Genomic DNA, 16,010 nt, shown 5'->3' on the forward strand with positions numbered 1-16,010 from the left:
GCTGACAGTCACTCACTATTTGAAGCCTTATTTTAAAGGACATCAAGTGGTTGTTAGAACCGATCATCCTATAGCAAAAATCTTGAGAAAACTAGACTTAGCGTGGAGGATAGTAGGATGGTCGGTGAAGTTATTAGAGTTTGACTTACGGTTTGAGGCACGTAGTTCAGTACGTGGCCAACACTTGGCAAACTTTGCAGTAGAGTTTCCCAAAGGGGTCGTAGGCTCATTGTATGTTTGTAAGCTTTTTGTGGATGGCTCGTTGGACAAGAGTGGAGGAAGGGCTAGAGTAGTCTTAAAGGGACCGATCAACTTTGGAACAATAATTGGCAGGATTAGACGATCAAGACTTTAGACACCACAACAACGCAAGGAAGACCGATCCTTGACACCCTATACAGAAATAATAATGAAAATTATTTTAACAAAAGAAAATATCTTCATAAGAAACAAAAGTTAAAGATCAAAGAGAATTAAAAAAAGATAAGTTTTAATTGAACATTTGAGATTAAACGTCAAATATTTTTATGTGAAAAAAACAATAAATATAAATGTTAAAAGGGAATATAAATAATTTGAAACTTAAAACTATTGGATTGATTATAATTAATAATAAACTATTTGAACATAATCGCACAAAGGTTATAAGTTTTGATAAGAGAAAAATTTCCTTGAAGATGTGTGTAGAAATTATACGGATATAATACAAGTCAAACAATTAGAAGAGAGAATTGCAAATATATATATATATATATATATATATATATATATATATATATACATATATATATATATATATTAAACTGTGAGTATAAGACAAAAATGAGAATAGAGACGGGTAGGTATGTATATACTCATCTATGTTCCCATACTCAATTAAAAAAATCAAATATTATCCATACCAAATCAATATAGGGATTCTTTGTTAAAATGAGAATAAATTTAGACAATACCTACCAGGACGAGTTTATTTTTCATCCCTATTATTAGACCTATCAATATGGTCCTACCACATGGTTTGACTCTAACAGGGTTGAGGTCAGAAAAATTCTCCAGACCAAAAAGCACCCTATTGAAAAAGCTCACGGGGCTAAAATATTCATTTTGAATACAAGAAAAAAATGTAATTAATTGCACAAGTTTAAATTCTTCATGTTTACAACAAGTATTCTCACCACTTCTGGTTGACCTAGTTAACACGACTAGTCTGAGTTTAACCACTTCTGGTTACAAGTATTTTAACCACTAATGGTTTGAAGTATTTAAAACACTTATGGTCTCAAGTATTCTAACAACTTCTAGTCTCAACCTTAGACAACATGTTTATACTGTTTAACTCAACTGAGCTAAGTACCAAATGTTTTAATTCTCTTCAGAATGTACAACACAATAGTGTTATGAGCAAAGGCATAGATTGATAACTCTCAAAGAGAGGATAGACACAATACAAGGAAATATGCGATTTTCTAAGGTTATTCTCTTTTATAAAGTATTCAACTTCAAATTATATATGAGTACAGTAAGCTTGTTCGAGTGTTCACAAGTTCACTCTCTTATCCATCTTGTCTTCTCTTCAAGTTTTAGTCTATTTATAACTTTGTTTGAAAGATGATAGTTAGATAGAGAAGTTAACTTCAAGTAAAGCATGTAGCCTTTAGGTGAGAAGTCAGACTTAAGTCTACTTTGCAAAGGTATAGAGTTTTATCATAGGCTTTATGAAAACAGAGTTTTATGATGTGACAAAGCAAAAGACTTTAACGAAAACATTTCCAGAATGTTCTTCATCTCTCACAACGTCATTTTCTTGAATGTAGTGATTTTGATCATATATTTAAACTTTAGTGGTCTACACAAATATCAAGAACAATGTATACAAGTACCGAAACACTTTTTCATACATGCATTAAATATTTTGAACGTTGATAAACATTAGGCAATATTGTGTCTTGAAAAACTTTTATCACTTGTCATTTCATTAATTAATGTATGGTTTGATAAAGCATGATCATCATATGGTGTAAGACATTATATGCTTTAACATCTATAGCATTTAATGGTCTTTTGTAAGACGATTCATTTCATAAGACGCTTTCCTTGAATTAACAATTTATAAAAAAAATCTTTAAGCTTCACTAGTACAAAATGGGCATACAATGTCTAACACTCAACATCGGAGAACCAAGCACCCAACGTTAAAAATGACCGGTGGTAATATTGTAAATAAAATCATACGATTGACATTGGTTGGTTATATAAACAGACGTTAATTACCTTTTTGAAGTTCGCTGGTGAAATAACAAACGTCTTTTAGTTTTCAAATATATAAAAATTGAACGTGAAGATATTTTAAGAGACCCATTAGACGTTAGTTGGTTAGATGAACAAACGCTAATTGCCTTTTTGAAGACGTCTTTTAGTTTTCAAATTCATAAAAATTGAGCATAAAGATATTTTAAGAGACCCATTAGACGTTTGTTGGTCAGAAGAATAGACGTTAATTACCTTTTTGAAGTCTGTTGGTGAAATAAAAAATGTCTTTTAGTTTTTAAATTCATAAAAAATGAGTGCGAAGATATTTTAAGAGATGCGTTAAACATCTATTGGTCAGAGGAACAAACATTAATTGCCTTTTTGAAGTGTGTTGGTCATAGAACAAACATCTTTTAGTGTTAAAATTCATAAAAAATTATGCTCGAAAATATTTTAAGAGACCCATTAGGTGTTTGGTTAGAGGAACAAACGTTAATTGCCTTTTTGAGGTCTGTTGGTCAAAGATCAAACGTCTATTGGTCTTCAAATTCATAATTTTTTTAGCATGAAGATATTTTAAGAGACCCATTAGAGGTCTGTTGGTCAGAGGAACAGACGTTAATTTGAGCGTGAAGATATTTTAAGAGCACGAGAAATAACACTTGCTTCACTATTCTTGTGTGCACTTTTTTCATTGTAGGTCGAACGTCTCTAAGGATGCATTTGGCGACCACCAAAGGTAAGGTTTCTTCCACTTAACACAACTTTATGTATGATTTCCTTTCATTTTAACCGATTAGTTTCTTGCATAGACACCATTTGGAGCACCATTGAGTTCTCTTCGGCGACCACCAAAGGTAATGTTTCTTCCACTTAACACAAATGTTCGTTGATTGATGACTTTATGTATGATTTCCTTTCATTTTAATCGATTAGTTTCGTGCATAGACACCATTTGAAGCACCATTGAGTTCTCTTTTTTTCCTCTTTAGCGGTGGTTGTCTTCTGCTCACCCTCACAACGACACTTGTCTATTGCCTCACCTTCACGATTAGTTTCATTTTTTATTTTTTATGTGTATTGGTTGTTGCATTTTCTTTGATTAATGCACTTTTCATTGGTTGTTACTACTTCTAAAATTCTGAAAATTTTTATGGTGTATTCTTGTGTATTTTTATGGTGTATTTTTATGCTGTATTGATTTTTCATGGTTTTAGTGGAAGAAAATATTGACGAAAAATTAAAAAAAAAAAACCTATAAATTGACGTTGGTTGTAAATGCAACAGACGTTAATTGACATTGTACATAGAGCAATATTCGACATCAATTTCCTTTATGTTCAACGTCAGATTATTCTATATCCGACGTCAATTTAATGTCTCCCGATATAACGTCGGACTCGAATTCGACGTGATAGGCCGAAAACACCAATATTATACGATGTTTTTGTACTAGTTCTTCAGTGTTATCATGAGATAGACAATCTTTGTTCATAAAACGTTAGCTTATTTACTTGTATCGTCTATTAGATGATTCATTGAAAAACACTTTCTTTCCTTAGATGTTGTTCGTAAACTTTGCTCATTAGATAATTTAGTCTAGAAAACATTATTATAAGCTTGATTTTGTCTATAAAATATGTTACAAAACATTTTTCTCTTAGATGCTATTTGTATAACACAACTTTTCATACAAAATGATATTTCGTTTAATTCTTTTGTTAAACATCAAAGCCTGAGTCGTTTAGATGATATAATCTTTAAACGATTTTTTCTTAACATTTATATGTATACATAAATTATATTGTATCTAAGAATTAATTAAAGTGTCATAGTAAGGACTTATATGTGTACATATATAATATTGTTTCTAAAAATTAATTAAAGTGTTGTAGTAGAGACCAAATTTATCTTAATTCTTATCCTAACCTATTTGAAAGAGACTTATTGAAAGTCTTCTAAAAAAAACTTTTTCAAAAATAATTAGAACTTACCTTCGAGCCATAGTTCAAGTTGATACCTCTACTTATTACCTATATGTTTATTTATGTTGTTCTAAATTATGGAAATAGATTTAAAAAATATTAATTAATAATACAATTTTATGCTTTATGATAATTCTTCGGGAGTTGATGCCTGCACCTCCACCGGTTGGAGATCCACCTCCCCAATTATTTTTTTTATTTTTCTTAATTCCAAAACTAACCTTTTTGTTTTTTGTACTTTTACTCTTTTAACCCTATTAAAAAAAGTAACCCTATTAAAAAAAGTTACCCTATTTACTTTATTCTTTACTTCATCAGATTTTCACATTTCGAAACTTTCGAAACCCCTTCTTCTTCAGACCCCCCCCCTCCCCCCCGCCCCCCACCTTTCATTTTCACAAAAAGCTTTGAACTTTTCGAACTTCCCGCGGTTGTGTGCGGTGGTACGCGGTGCGTCACGGACGGTGGTCGTGGCTCTGTAGTGCGGTGTGGGTGTGAGGCACGGTGGTCGTGGTTCTGTGTTCTGTGGGTGTGTGCGGCCTTACAGCGGCGGCGGTGCGGCGTGTGCGGCGACGCGGCGTGTGCGGCGACTCGACAGGTTAGTTTTCGTTGTTTGATTTCTTGGTTTGCAAGGGCGTGATTTAGGGTTTAAGATTTTATTGTTTTTCCTCTGCGCATTGTTGTTTTGGTTTGTTCTAAGAAGCTTATGGTCTTTGTGTTAGACGTTGTCTGTGTGCGTAGGAGGAAGAAGACAGAGGAATAAGACAGACTTTAACGGATATCGGACATCCGTCGACGGATGTGGACATCCGTGTCAGGACCGAACGGATGTCGACATCCAGGCTTGATTTTTTATTTTTACGTTTTTCATTTATTTTATAAGTTTGTAACTTAATTATTTTGTTTCAATTTTTTTATTTTATTTTGTATTTTTAATTAATTTATAGAGTATATAAATTTAATATTATTTTATTTTGTATTTTATTCTGTCAAGGATTCTCACAGGAAAATTTTCCTACTCAACAAAAATTGTGAAAAGAGAACACAAAGACGAAAAGCCAAATGAAACAGGAAAAAACGAGAGAGTAAAACGAAAAACTAAATTGAAACAGAAAATGAATTTAGGTTTTTTTAAGATATTAGAATTACAATTAATTTATAAATTAGATTTTATTAAAGGGTATAATAGGAATATAAATAATTATTAAAAAAATAAATAAAAAAAAGAAGGATAAAAATGGGATGGAGAGGTGGAAGTCCAAAGAGGGGAGGTGCAGAGATCAACGCCCTAATTCTTGAAGATATTTTTTACTAAAATTAAGGAAACCATACTTTTTATATTCAATATAATTTTAAGTAAACGGTCTATTATATATTTTTTATTGTAACTAATATTTTTCTCTTCCTATTAATTAAATCAAACAGATAATTGAAAAAAAATTGTTATCTTAAAATTTAAAAATATACATAAAAGTGAATAATTTTTTATTAAAAGACTGATAATTGGAAAGAACTGATGGAGTATTCTCGTTTATTATATGAGTGTCTATCTTTAAATGTCATTAAGAAATAACTTTTTACTCTGCTTGATGGTTTTTGTTTGTGGAGTGAAGAAAAATAAGTGATATGTACTATAATTAACAGTATTATAATATATTAAGAAAACTTATCTATTTTATTAAAAATTTACTATATCATTTTATTATTTAGTTTTTAAAAACTGAATTTATAACAATTTTAGTTCAGTTAATTGTGAGAATTGTTTTTATTTTTTTCTCTTCTCTAATTTCCATTCAATTATTAAAAAATATTATTTAATAATAAAATATTAATAAAAAAAGTTGATCATATAAAAAAATTAATAATTAATTTTTAAAACAATTATTTTATCACAAATTTTTATGTTTTTTTATTAATAAACATATAACGTATAAATAAAGAACGCAATTTATATTTTTGTATTTTTTAAGTTATATATATATATATATATATATATATATATATATATATATATATATATATATTATACGTTATTTTTTATATTTTTTAATAAAACAAAATAATTAAATAAAATATAAAATAATTTTCATACACATATAATAATAAAAAATATATAAATAAAAGAAAAAATAATAATATTAAATAATTAAAAAATTAATTTATTAGAGTAAAATAAAATAAATAGTAAAAAAAATTTTAATTAAAAAATCATATATTATTAAGTTTAAAAACTAGTATAATTCAATTTAAAATAATATAATTCAGTTTAAAAAAATTAGTATAATTAGTAATTAAGTTTAATTTATATTATAATTAGTACGTATAATTCAGTTTAGTATAACTTGATAAAACAAAAAATTTTGGTTCAAGAAATTAATTTTTAATTCATTAAATATTTTAATCCAGCTGGTTCAAATTAACAATATACATATTTTTCTCCTAAAATGCCAAAAAGTATAGTACCTTTTTTGTTTTGTTTTATACGTAGGGAACTGACTCTCAAGGCAAAATCATCGCAGCAATTATCACTTCCTACAGCCCAGATGGACAACTATTTCTTTCTCTTCATCTTCCTGTTCTTCTCCCATTTCCTCTCCATTTCTGCATCTAATCTCTACAAAATCAAACAACATGCCATTGATTTTCCCTCTGAACTCAGATCTTCTGACGACCCTCCACCACCAACGGAGTACTTTGAAGTCACAAGACCCATTGAACTCCCCAAAACAAAACCTTTCTCTCACCACATTCTCCACCACGACTTTGGCTACACCTATGGCCAACCACCAGTTCTCGCCAACTACACCCCACCCTCGCACTGCCCCTTCAAAACTTTCTCCAAAATCGTGCTTGAGTGGAAGGCCACTTGCAAAGGAAGACAATTTGATCGCATTTTCGGTGTGTGGCTTGGTGGGGTTGAGCTTCTGAGAAGCTGCACTGCAGAGCCAAGAGCCACCGGCATTGTTTGGAGTGTCCAGAAGGACATCACAAGGTACCATTCTTTGTTGTTAAGTCCCCAAAACCAAACTTTCGCTGTGTTTCTGGGTAACGTGGTGGATAAAACCTACACTGGGGTTTACCATGTTGATGTCGCTATTCATTTTTACCCTTCTGTGAAAAAGAGTTTTGGTGATGGGTCTGGTTCAAAGGTTGGAGCTTTGGCCTTTGGGGGTGGTGTCCCTGCTGATTTGGTTCTGCCCATTTCGAGGAACCTCCCACTGAATGATGGGTTGTGGTTTGTTATTGACAATTCCACTGATGGGGGTTTCAAGGAGTTTAGGGTGCCCCAGAATGCCTATAGGGCTGTGTTGGAGGTGTATGTTTCGTTTCATGAGAGGGATGAGTTTTGGTACACTAACCCTCCTGACGAATATCTCAATGCCAACAACCTCAGTGATGTGCCTGGGGGTGGCCCTTTTAGGGAGGTTGTGGTTTCTCTTGATGGGAAGGTCGTGGGTGCAGTTTGGCCTTTTACTGTGATCTACACTGGAGGGGTTAACCCCCTCTTGTGGAGGCCTATTACTGGAATTGGCTCATTTGATCTTCCCTCCTATGATATTGAGATCACGCCACTTTTGGGAACCTTGTTGGATGGGAAGAGTCATTCGGTGGGGTTCACCGTGACGAACGCTTTGAATGTTTGGTTTGTGGACGCAAATCTGCACATTTGGTTGGATGGGAAGAGCAGTAGGACAGAAGGAGGAGTTTTGGATATTGTTGACAAGCCTTTGGCTTTGTCTCTTGTCACTGACTTTGAAGGTTTGAATGGAATATTTTGGACTAGTGCAAGGAGGTCCATTTTGTGTACTGGTTGGATAAGATCCTCCTATGGGAATGTTTCTATCAGTTTTGCTCAAGATTTTGTTTACAACAATTCAATGGTGATGGCTAATGATGGGAATATGCAAACTGTGAGTCAACTGATTATTTCCAATGACAGTGTTCATGCTAATCTGCCATCACCCTTTGTTAAGGACACACATAGAAGATTTTCTCTATACTTGAGCTCCTATGGGGTGGATCAGGACAATGATACTTCTTTATCCGTTTCAAATGTTACATTAGGATTTAATGTGGACAAGTCAAGGAGCTCGGCTTTTGGATTTTCAAAGAGCTCTGTCAAAAATGTGCAGGATGGTCAGGGTACTATGGTCATCAAAAGGAATTTGGTTGTTAGTGGATTGGGTGAAACACAAGAAGATTACAGTTATGCAAGTGATCATGGACATTGTTATTCTAGGAAAGTTGGCAGCTCAAATTACACTATTCTCTATGACAGAGTCAGTCATCCATGTAACAGAAGAAGTCATCCTCATCTTGGTTCTAATTCTATCAAAAAGTTGCCTGTTATGTAGTGTGCTTTCTGTTAAGAACAGAGAAAGTTACTCTCCCTTGCTTGGTCCTACACAAAGTTTGCCTTTAAAGCTACAACTGCAAGGATTTGTTCTGTGCTGCTGTGTCAGTTATTTGCAACCAAGATTTGTCTGTTTTACTCTTTTTTCACAACAAATATGTATTATGCAATAATCAAATTATGATTCTCTTCCTCAGTTTAATCCAAAATGGTTAGTTTTCTGTGCTAGTTTTCATAATCTAGAAAGTTTCTGCTTGAATAGCTCTTCCATGCTTACATATTTAGTATTCTTGAATCAAATACTGCCTTTGCTCTAATAACAAGTTCTTTTGGTCCATATCTAAGATACCTGAGAAGGATTATAGACTATCCTGATAACATTGTTTTAAAAGTACAACACATGGATAACATCGAGTATTTTAAAACATTAAAATCAATGTTCATTAGTGTATTTTGAAGATAGAGTAAGAGAATAACATCAATATCAAAACTCAGCAGACAATCTAAGTTCGACAATACCAAAAGAAACAATAAGAAAACCTGAAGTTCAATTATTTTACTAGATTAAGGAATCAGATGCTTCACACCTACTTTTGTTAAAAACTACTATACAAGTTGCTGTGGTTACAAGTATAGAGAAAATAGAAATCTGCTTGTTTTTCTGATCAAGTATGGTGTAGTGAATTGACCAGTAACACCCATTGCCAATATATTAAGTTTAGGATAATGATATTTAGACAACATTTTGTTGACAATATTTGAACATTGATTATGTGTCAATATGTGATTGGTAAAATATTACTCCACAATCAATAATAATAATCATAAACATTAATGTAGAGTAATTTTTTACCAATCACATATTGACACATAATCAATGTTCAAATATTGTCAAAAAAATGTTGTCTAAATATCATCATCCGTAAGTTTATGTTTCTTCTACAGAACCAAATGAAATGAAGTGTATTTGGTCAGAGTTGGTAATGTGTTAGAAGCTACGCAAAGAATAGAAGAGTATGAAATGTTAAAGAAACTAAATAACATAATGCAAAATAATGTTACTCAATGAGAAGTATAGTCAAAGGGTTGGTTTCCAAAAGAGAAACAAATTATGGATAGATGACAAGCAATAACTGTTGGGGGATCTCTCTCAAGAAGAGAAAGATCAAATGTCAACGTATATAAATAAAAATAGTAAATAATTATAATAAAAAACTTATGAAAAAAATGATAAAAGAATAATAAATGATTATTATTGATGAATTACAAGTAAACTCATTTTCAATCTGCCTCAAATCCATTTAATCCATTTAAAAAACTATATTTCAAATCTAGAATGAAAGGATTGATTCACGAATTTGAATCTCTAATTAAAAATGATATAAAATGGTCAAAGTATGAAATTTTAAAATTTGAGTGATCTATAAGAATCTTGATCTTAATGAGTAAAATAATTTAACTATAGTTAATTAATTTTTAAAACTTTTAAGAATAAATAAAATGTTCAGAAGTCATAGTAGTGTGTTGTAGTGAAGTTGAACACACTAATATTATAAAGATGAATTAAAATACTTCAAAATGAATAAAGCTTGAATCATATGATAAAAAAGTGTATTGTATAAAAGGCTATTAGTAACATAGTACAACAGGGTGAATCTTCACTTTTGAAAATGAATACTTTAGTTTATTATATATGTAGGGTACCCTACTTTCTTTTTCAGAATTTTATTATAGTGACAACAGCACTCGTTAGATTACATCACTTCCTTCTAACACAATGAAACACTGTGAGGAAGAGTGTTTTTTTGTGTTCGAAGAATAATTATTTGACATATTTAAATTTTTTATATTTATTTGATATTATTTTTATTTATTTTTTATATTTTTTTAAAATGTAAAACTTTATATTTTTAAATTTATTTTATTCTTATATTCTATATCAAAACAACGTAAACGTGTGTTATGAAAAAGATAGTTTTCTTAAATACAATGTATTATGTAATTAAAAGTAATTCATGTGAAAAGTTAAACTAATATACAGATTGCTTTTTATACTCGGTTTATTGATTTTACAGGAGATTTATCTAACTAAAGAAATGCATGTGCCTCTACATAAGTTTGTTACTTGGTTTTTCTACTTTGTAGGATTTTAGAAAATTATAACATAATACGTTTTTAAATTAATTAAAATTGCACTTAAATTCTATCTTTTGACCTTAAATGTATAATGATATTTTCAAATTGGCTCAATCAATTTTATTGACAATTTTCAATTCATAATAAATAGACGTTGTTAATCTTAGAGAAAGTTTTATTATTTTTGAATAAAATATTCTTTGAATTTTACCTAACTACTAGTTTAGTTTTAACTAAAATTCTAACGTTGGTCTATTTACTGTGTTAAGTTTTTTTTAAAAGGTGTGTTTTAAAATATCCAAACTGTATTTTAAAATAATAGATGATGCTATTAGGTTTTCAATCTCTAAATCATACGTATAAAACTAAATCTAAAAAGAATATATATATATATATATATATATATATATATATATATATATATATATATATATATATATATATATATATATACACGGCTGATGTACTGACTTTATTAATGTATAAGAAAAGTGTTTTTTTAATCTATTTAAATTTTTTTTCTTCATTTGATATTATTCTTATTTATTTTTTATTTTTTTTTTGAAAAACTATAAGTAGTTATATTTTTATAACATTTTACTCTTATACTATGTGTCAAATGAATAGAAAAAAGTATCATGATATCATTAGTCAATGTATAAATTACATCTTCATGAGCTAGAGACAAAAATCGTTTGTTAATGTGGTAAGCAGTTACACACAGTGAATTAAAATGGCCTCTTAAGAATGTGGGAAATGTTGCTTTGAGGGAAAAACATTGAAGTCAGTGGATACTGCAACATATTAGTGCTAGTATATATTGGAACAATTTTCCAAGAACTTAGGGAAACAAGATGAACAACAATGTAGACTTGATATATTTTTCTAGGCGTGAATACACACTTTCCTAAAAGCAATATTTTGTTCCTTATAAGAGTGAAGGGAATCACAAAATCTGCTTTTGAGATACAAAGAAGAAATGCAACGATGATACTCACTCTTAGTATTACCGTTAAACAAGAATATGATTCTCAAGAATTGATTTGTGTGTTAAGAGAATGACGAAATGAATTTCAGTAGAGCACAAAATCCCTTTATATAGATGTTGATCAGGCATCAATCCAAGAGATACCAGATTCTGATTAGTTACATTTCTTAATGAATGATTGTAAGTTTTCATGAATAACAACTCTTCATGAATAATTGTAACTCTTCATGTTCATGAATGGTAACTCTTCATGAATGATTGTAACTTTTCATGAATGGTTGTAACTTTTCATGAATGGTAACTCTTCATGAATGATAACTTTTCATGAATAATTGTAACTCTTCATGAATATGAAAATTGTCTCTAATACTCTTAAATTCCAATAATCCTCCACCATTTGAGAGTATTGTATAATTACGTAACACAAAAATCAATTTAATAATTGCAATCTTACACATAAATGAAAGTGTACATAGACTTGAACTTTCACTTAATAGAATACACATTTCAGGAATTCGTATTTTATTGGTGTCGCAACGATTGAACCAACATAATACATAATGAATTCTTGAAGATACTTTACATATAAGATAAATTACATATTCTTGTTATACTTGACACAATAGGGCCATACGTCCATATCTATTCATAAGTGCAACAAAGTCATGCCCCCTTGACTTCTTGAAGCAACCAAACTTCGCACTTACACAGGTTGATTTCTTAGGTAAACATGTTCCTGTGACTAAACATAAATTCAAGAAATCAATTAAGAATTAGTTAACCTCCTAATCATCACAGACTTAAAGCACTCTTGAAACAATTATTTGTGCTTTCAATCATCAAATAAGAGATTTAATCTTATTGAACTTAAGACTCAATGTCATATTAAGCGTTAAGTTAAGATTTCCTTACTTGTGATTAATCGTGGGCTCCATTCCTATTCCAATTGTTATTCTAGAAATGGAATCTTTAGCCAATGCCTTAGTAAATCCATCAGCCAAATTAAACTTTGTTCGTACGAAATCTACTGTAATAACTCCATGTTAAACTGACTTTTAGTCACACAAAATCAGAACAAACTAGATTTCCTCACTAATGAAGTATAGGGACAACCTAGGTATCAATCCTAGGACTCGATTGTTAAGTTTAAAGTGTATGGTTAAAGTCTTGTACTTATTTACTACTTATTTACTATGAAACTAGGTGGGGACATTAAAAAAATGAAATGAAAAATAAAAGAATTAAAACTGAATTAAAATCTGTTTGAAAGAAAAGAAATAAAGTGAAATAAAAGAAAAAGAAATAACACCTAAACTAAAAAAATTGCAATACTGAAATTAAAATGATTTAAACTAATGAATCTCTTAGTTATATACCTATTCTAGAAATCTAATTGTAAATGCAAAGACTATATCATCACAGAACAACAACTGAAATCAAGCAATAAAAAGCTAAGCTATTATCAACCAATTAAAAAAAATCCTAACATCAACTATCTATCAAAATTCAACTATCTATCAAAATTGTATCTAAAAGTGAACAAAACTGCAATAGAAAGCCTAGAACCAGTATGAACCAAAAAGCAATTTAACTATAGAACCCAAGACTGAAACAGAATAACACCAAATCAAAAAATGTAACAGGCACAAATCAACTAATTAGAATTCTAAGAAAGTAACACAGAATCAAATTCTATTACAATGAAGAGCAAGATAACAATCACAAAAGCAGATGAATGCACATTGGAGTGAATAGAGAATGCTTAGAGTTCTTAGGAAGACATCCTGATAAGTTGAATCCCAATCCAGGGTATTCTAGGTCTTATTTCAGAACCTAATTTGACTCTTTCCACTCAACTATCCAACCAATATTCAAAACACAAGAAACAAAAATATAACACTGATGAATCTTTATTGAATGGATTCATCTCTGACTCGAGAAGACATCTTTATTGCTTTTAGACTGTTGGAACAATTTTCCAAGAACTTAGGGAAACAAGATGAACAACAATGTAGACTTGATATATTCTTCTAGGCGTGAATACACACTTTCCTAAAAGAAATATTTCGTCCCTTATAAGAGTGAAGGGGATCACAAAATCTGCTTTTGAGATACAAAGCAGAAATACAACGATGATACTCACTCTTAGTATTACTGTTAAACAAGAATATGATTCTCAAGAATTGATTTGTGTGTTAAGAGAATGACGAAATGAATTTCAGTAGAGCACAGAATCCCTTTATATAGATGTTGATCAGGCATCAATCCAAGAGATACCAGATTCTCATTAGTTACATTTCTTCATGAATGATTGTAAGTTTTCATGAATAGCAACTCTTCATGAATAATTGTAACTCTTCATGAATGGTAACTCTTCATGAATGATTGTAACTTTTCATGAATGGTAACTCTTCATGAACAATTGTAACTCTTCATGAATGGTAACTTTTCATGAATAATTGTAACTCTTCATGAATCTAAAGATTGTCTTTAATACTCTTAAATTCCAACAGTGTAGGTGTTGAATGTTTGCATTCGTGTGGCTGTGGTGCTAATGGTAGCAATGTTGGTAGTGGAGGTTTGTTATCAGTTTTAACAGACTGAAAGGTAGATCAATTGTTTTGTATTCTAATAGTAATAAGATCATTATTTGTTATGGTTGAATTTGATTTGATTGAAAATGTGTGAAGGTTCATAAATTTTGGGATGAGATTCTTAATGACATTTTATCATATGGGAAAGTTTGTAAAGTCTTTGAAGTTGCATTACAAGGATGGGGAAAAACATTTCATTGCGATGAGATAATGATGTTTGGTCGTATTTTGAAGCATTGAAGATTGTGAGGGACTCTAAATATGATGGTGAGTTGCAGTTATGGTGGAAGTTAAGGAAGGAAAGTGACGAGTGCATATTTATGTTCATATTTTAGATTTAATTTCAAAATTTTAGTGAAATAATTAGGGTTAAATGATTGATTTTAATAATATTTGTGATGATTGACTTTATCGGGTTTGATAATTAAAGAGACTTAAAATGTGATTTTTTAGTTGCATAAAATATTTTGGATATTGATTCAGCTGGAATTATAATTTTGAAAGAAAGAAAGGGCTAAAGTGTAAATAGAAGAAATTTCTGGGCTTCTCTGTAATTTTGAAAAATTAAGAATAGCATAAATGAAATTTAGGAGACAATTCAGTTGATATCTTAATAATTAATTAAATCTAGAAATATCAACAAAAAAAATCTTCTAAATATTTTTATAATTATCTAAATCTTTTAATTATTTGGAAGATATAAGATAAAAAGATCTTATCAACAAAATATTGAGAGTCCAAGCCTAATCAAACCCTATATAAAGAGACCCAGGGGAATCATAACTCATTCATTCACTCAGACTCCTCCATTGGAAGCAATCATTCATCACTCCACTCACTTTTTGTTTACCAAGTATTTCACTCTCTTTATAGAGGGCTAAGCTTCTATGGATATTTTACTGTAATTTCATTATGGATTATGAGCTTAGGTTGAATTAATGAATTTGATTCTTTTGATTATTGATTTCAGTTATTCTTCTTCCATGTATTTCATCTCTCAATCGTATTAAAGGCAATAATTTTTGTATAATAAGGGGTTTGAATCTACATGTATATTAATCATATGAGTTCAAGGGTTTCTAAGTTTGATTGAGAATTTACTTTGATTGAATTTAAGAATTTTCATATGATTAAACGTGTTCTTACTACTAATTGAGAATGTACTAAGAATTTCAACTATAATTAATTGAGCATTTACTTTGATAAATTAACTTTAAATTTGGTTAGGAGATTTAAGAATAGACATGATTAAACACAATAGGATTTGATTGAGAATCTACTTTGGTTAAATTCATTGTGAATAATCTAGAAAGGTCTTGCATTTGATTGAGAATCTACTTTGCTTAATTGTATGACTGCCCTTAAGTTAATTGAGAATATATTTTAATTAATTTGAAACTCGAACAATAATCAATTTAACACTAATTTGTGGATAACCGATGATGAATCTATCTTGGAAAAGCAAAGGAATTAGCCTATTCCATTGTAATTGTTTCAAAGTTTCTCATTTGTTCTTCACTTAAAATAATGACATTCTTCAACATCAAATTCATTAGGATAGATTTTCATTCTTATTTGTAAGCATTGCATAGCATTCACTAACCTTTTCAGAGTCTACTAAGAGTCAAGTATTGAAAAACAATTTCGTATTCATTGGAAAATGACTTAGGATTACTTTAACCATATCTACTTTCTTGACTACT

General features: G+C 30.1%; 1 protein-coding gene across 1 annotated transcript; it reads left to right on the forward strand.

Moving 5' to 3' along the window:
• Positions 1 to 6,716: 6,716 nt before the first annotated feature.
• LOC106776295 lies at positions 6,717 to 8,824 on the forward strand. The gene has a single exon (XM_014663704.2). The coding sequence runs from the start codon at positions 6,779 to 6,781 to the stop codon at positions 8,588 to 8,590; it is 1,812 nt and encodes a 603-aa protein (XP_014519190.1). The 5' UTR covers positions 6,717 to 6,778; the 3' UTR covers positions 8,591 to 8,824.
• The last annotated feature ends 7,186 nt before the right edge of the window (positions 8,825 to 16,010 follow it).

This window comes from Vigna radiata, chromosome 2 (assembly GCF_000741045.1).
Source record: "Vigna radiata var. radiata cultivar VC1973A chromosome 2, Vradiata_ver6, whole genome shotgun sequence".
Lineage (NCBI taxonomy): Eukaryota > Viridiplantae > Streptophyta > Magnoliopsida > Fabales > Fabaceae > Vigna > Vigna radiata.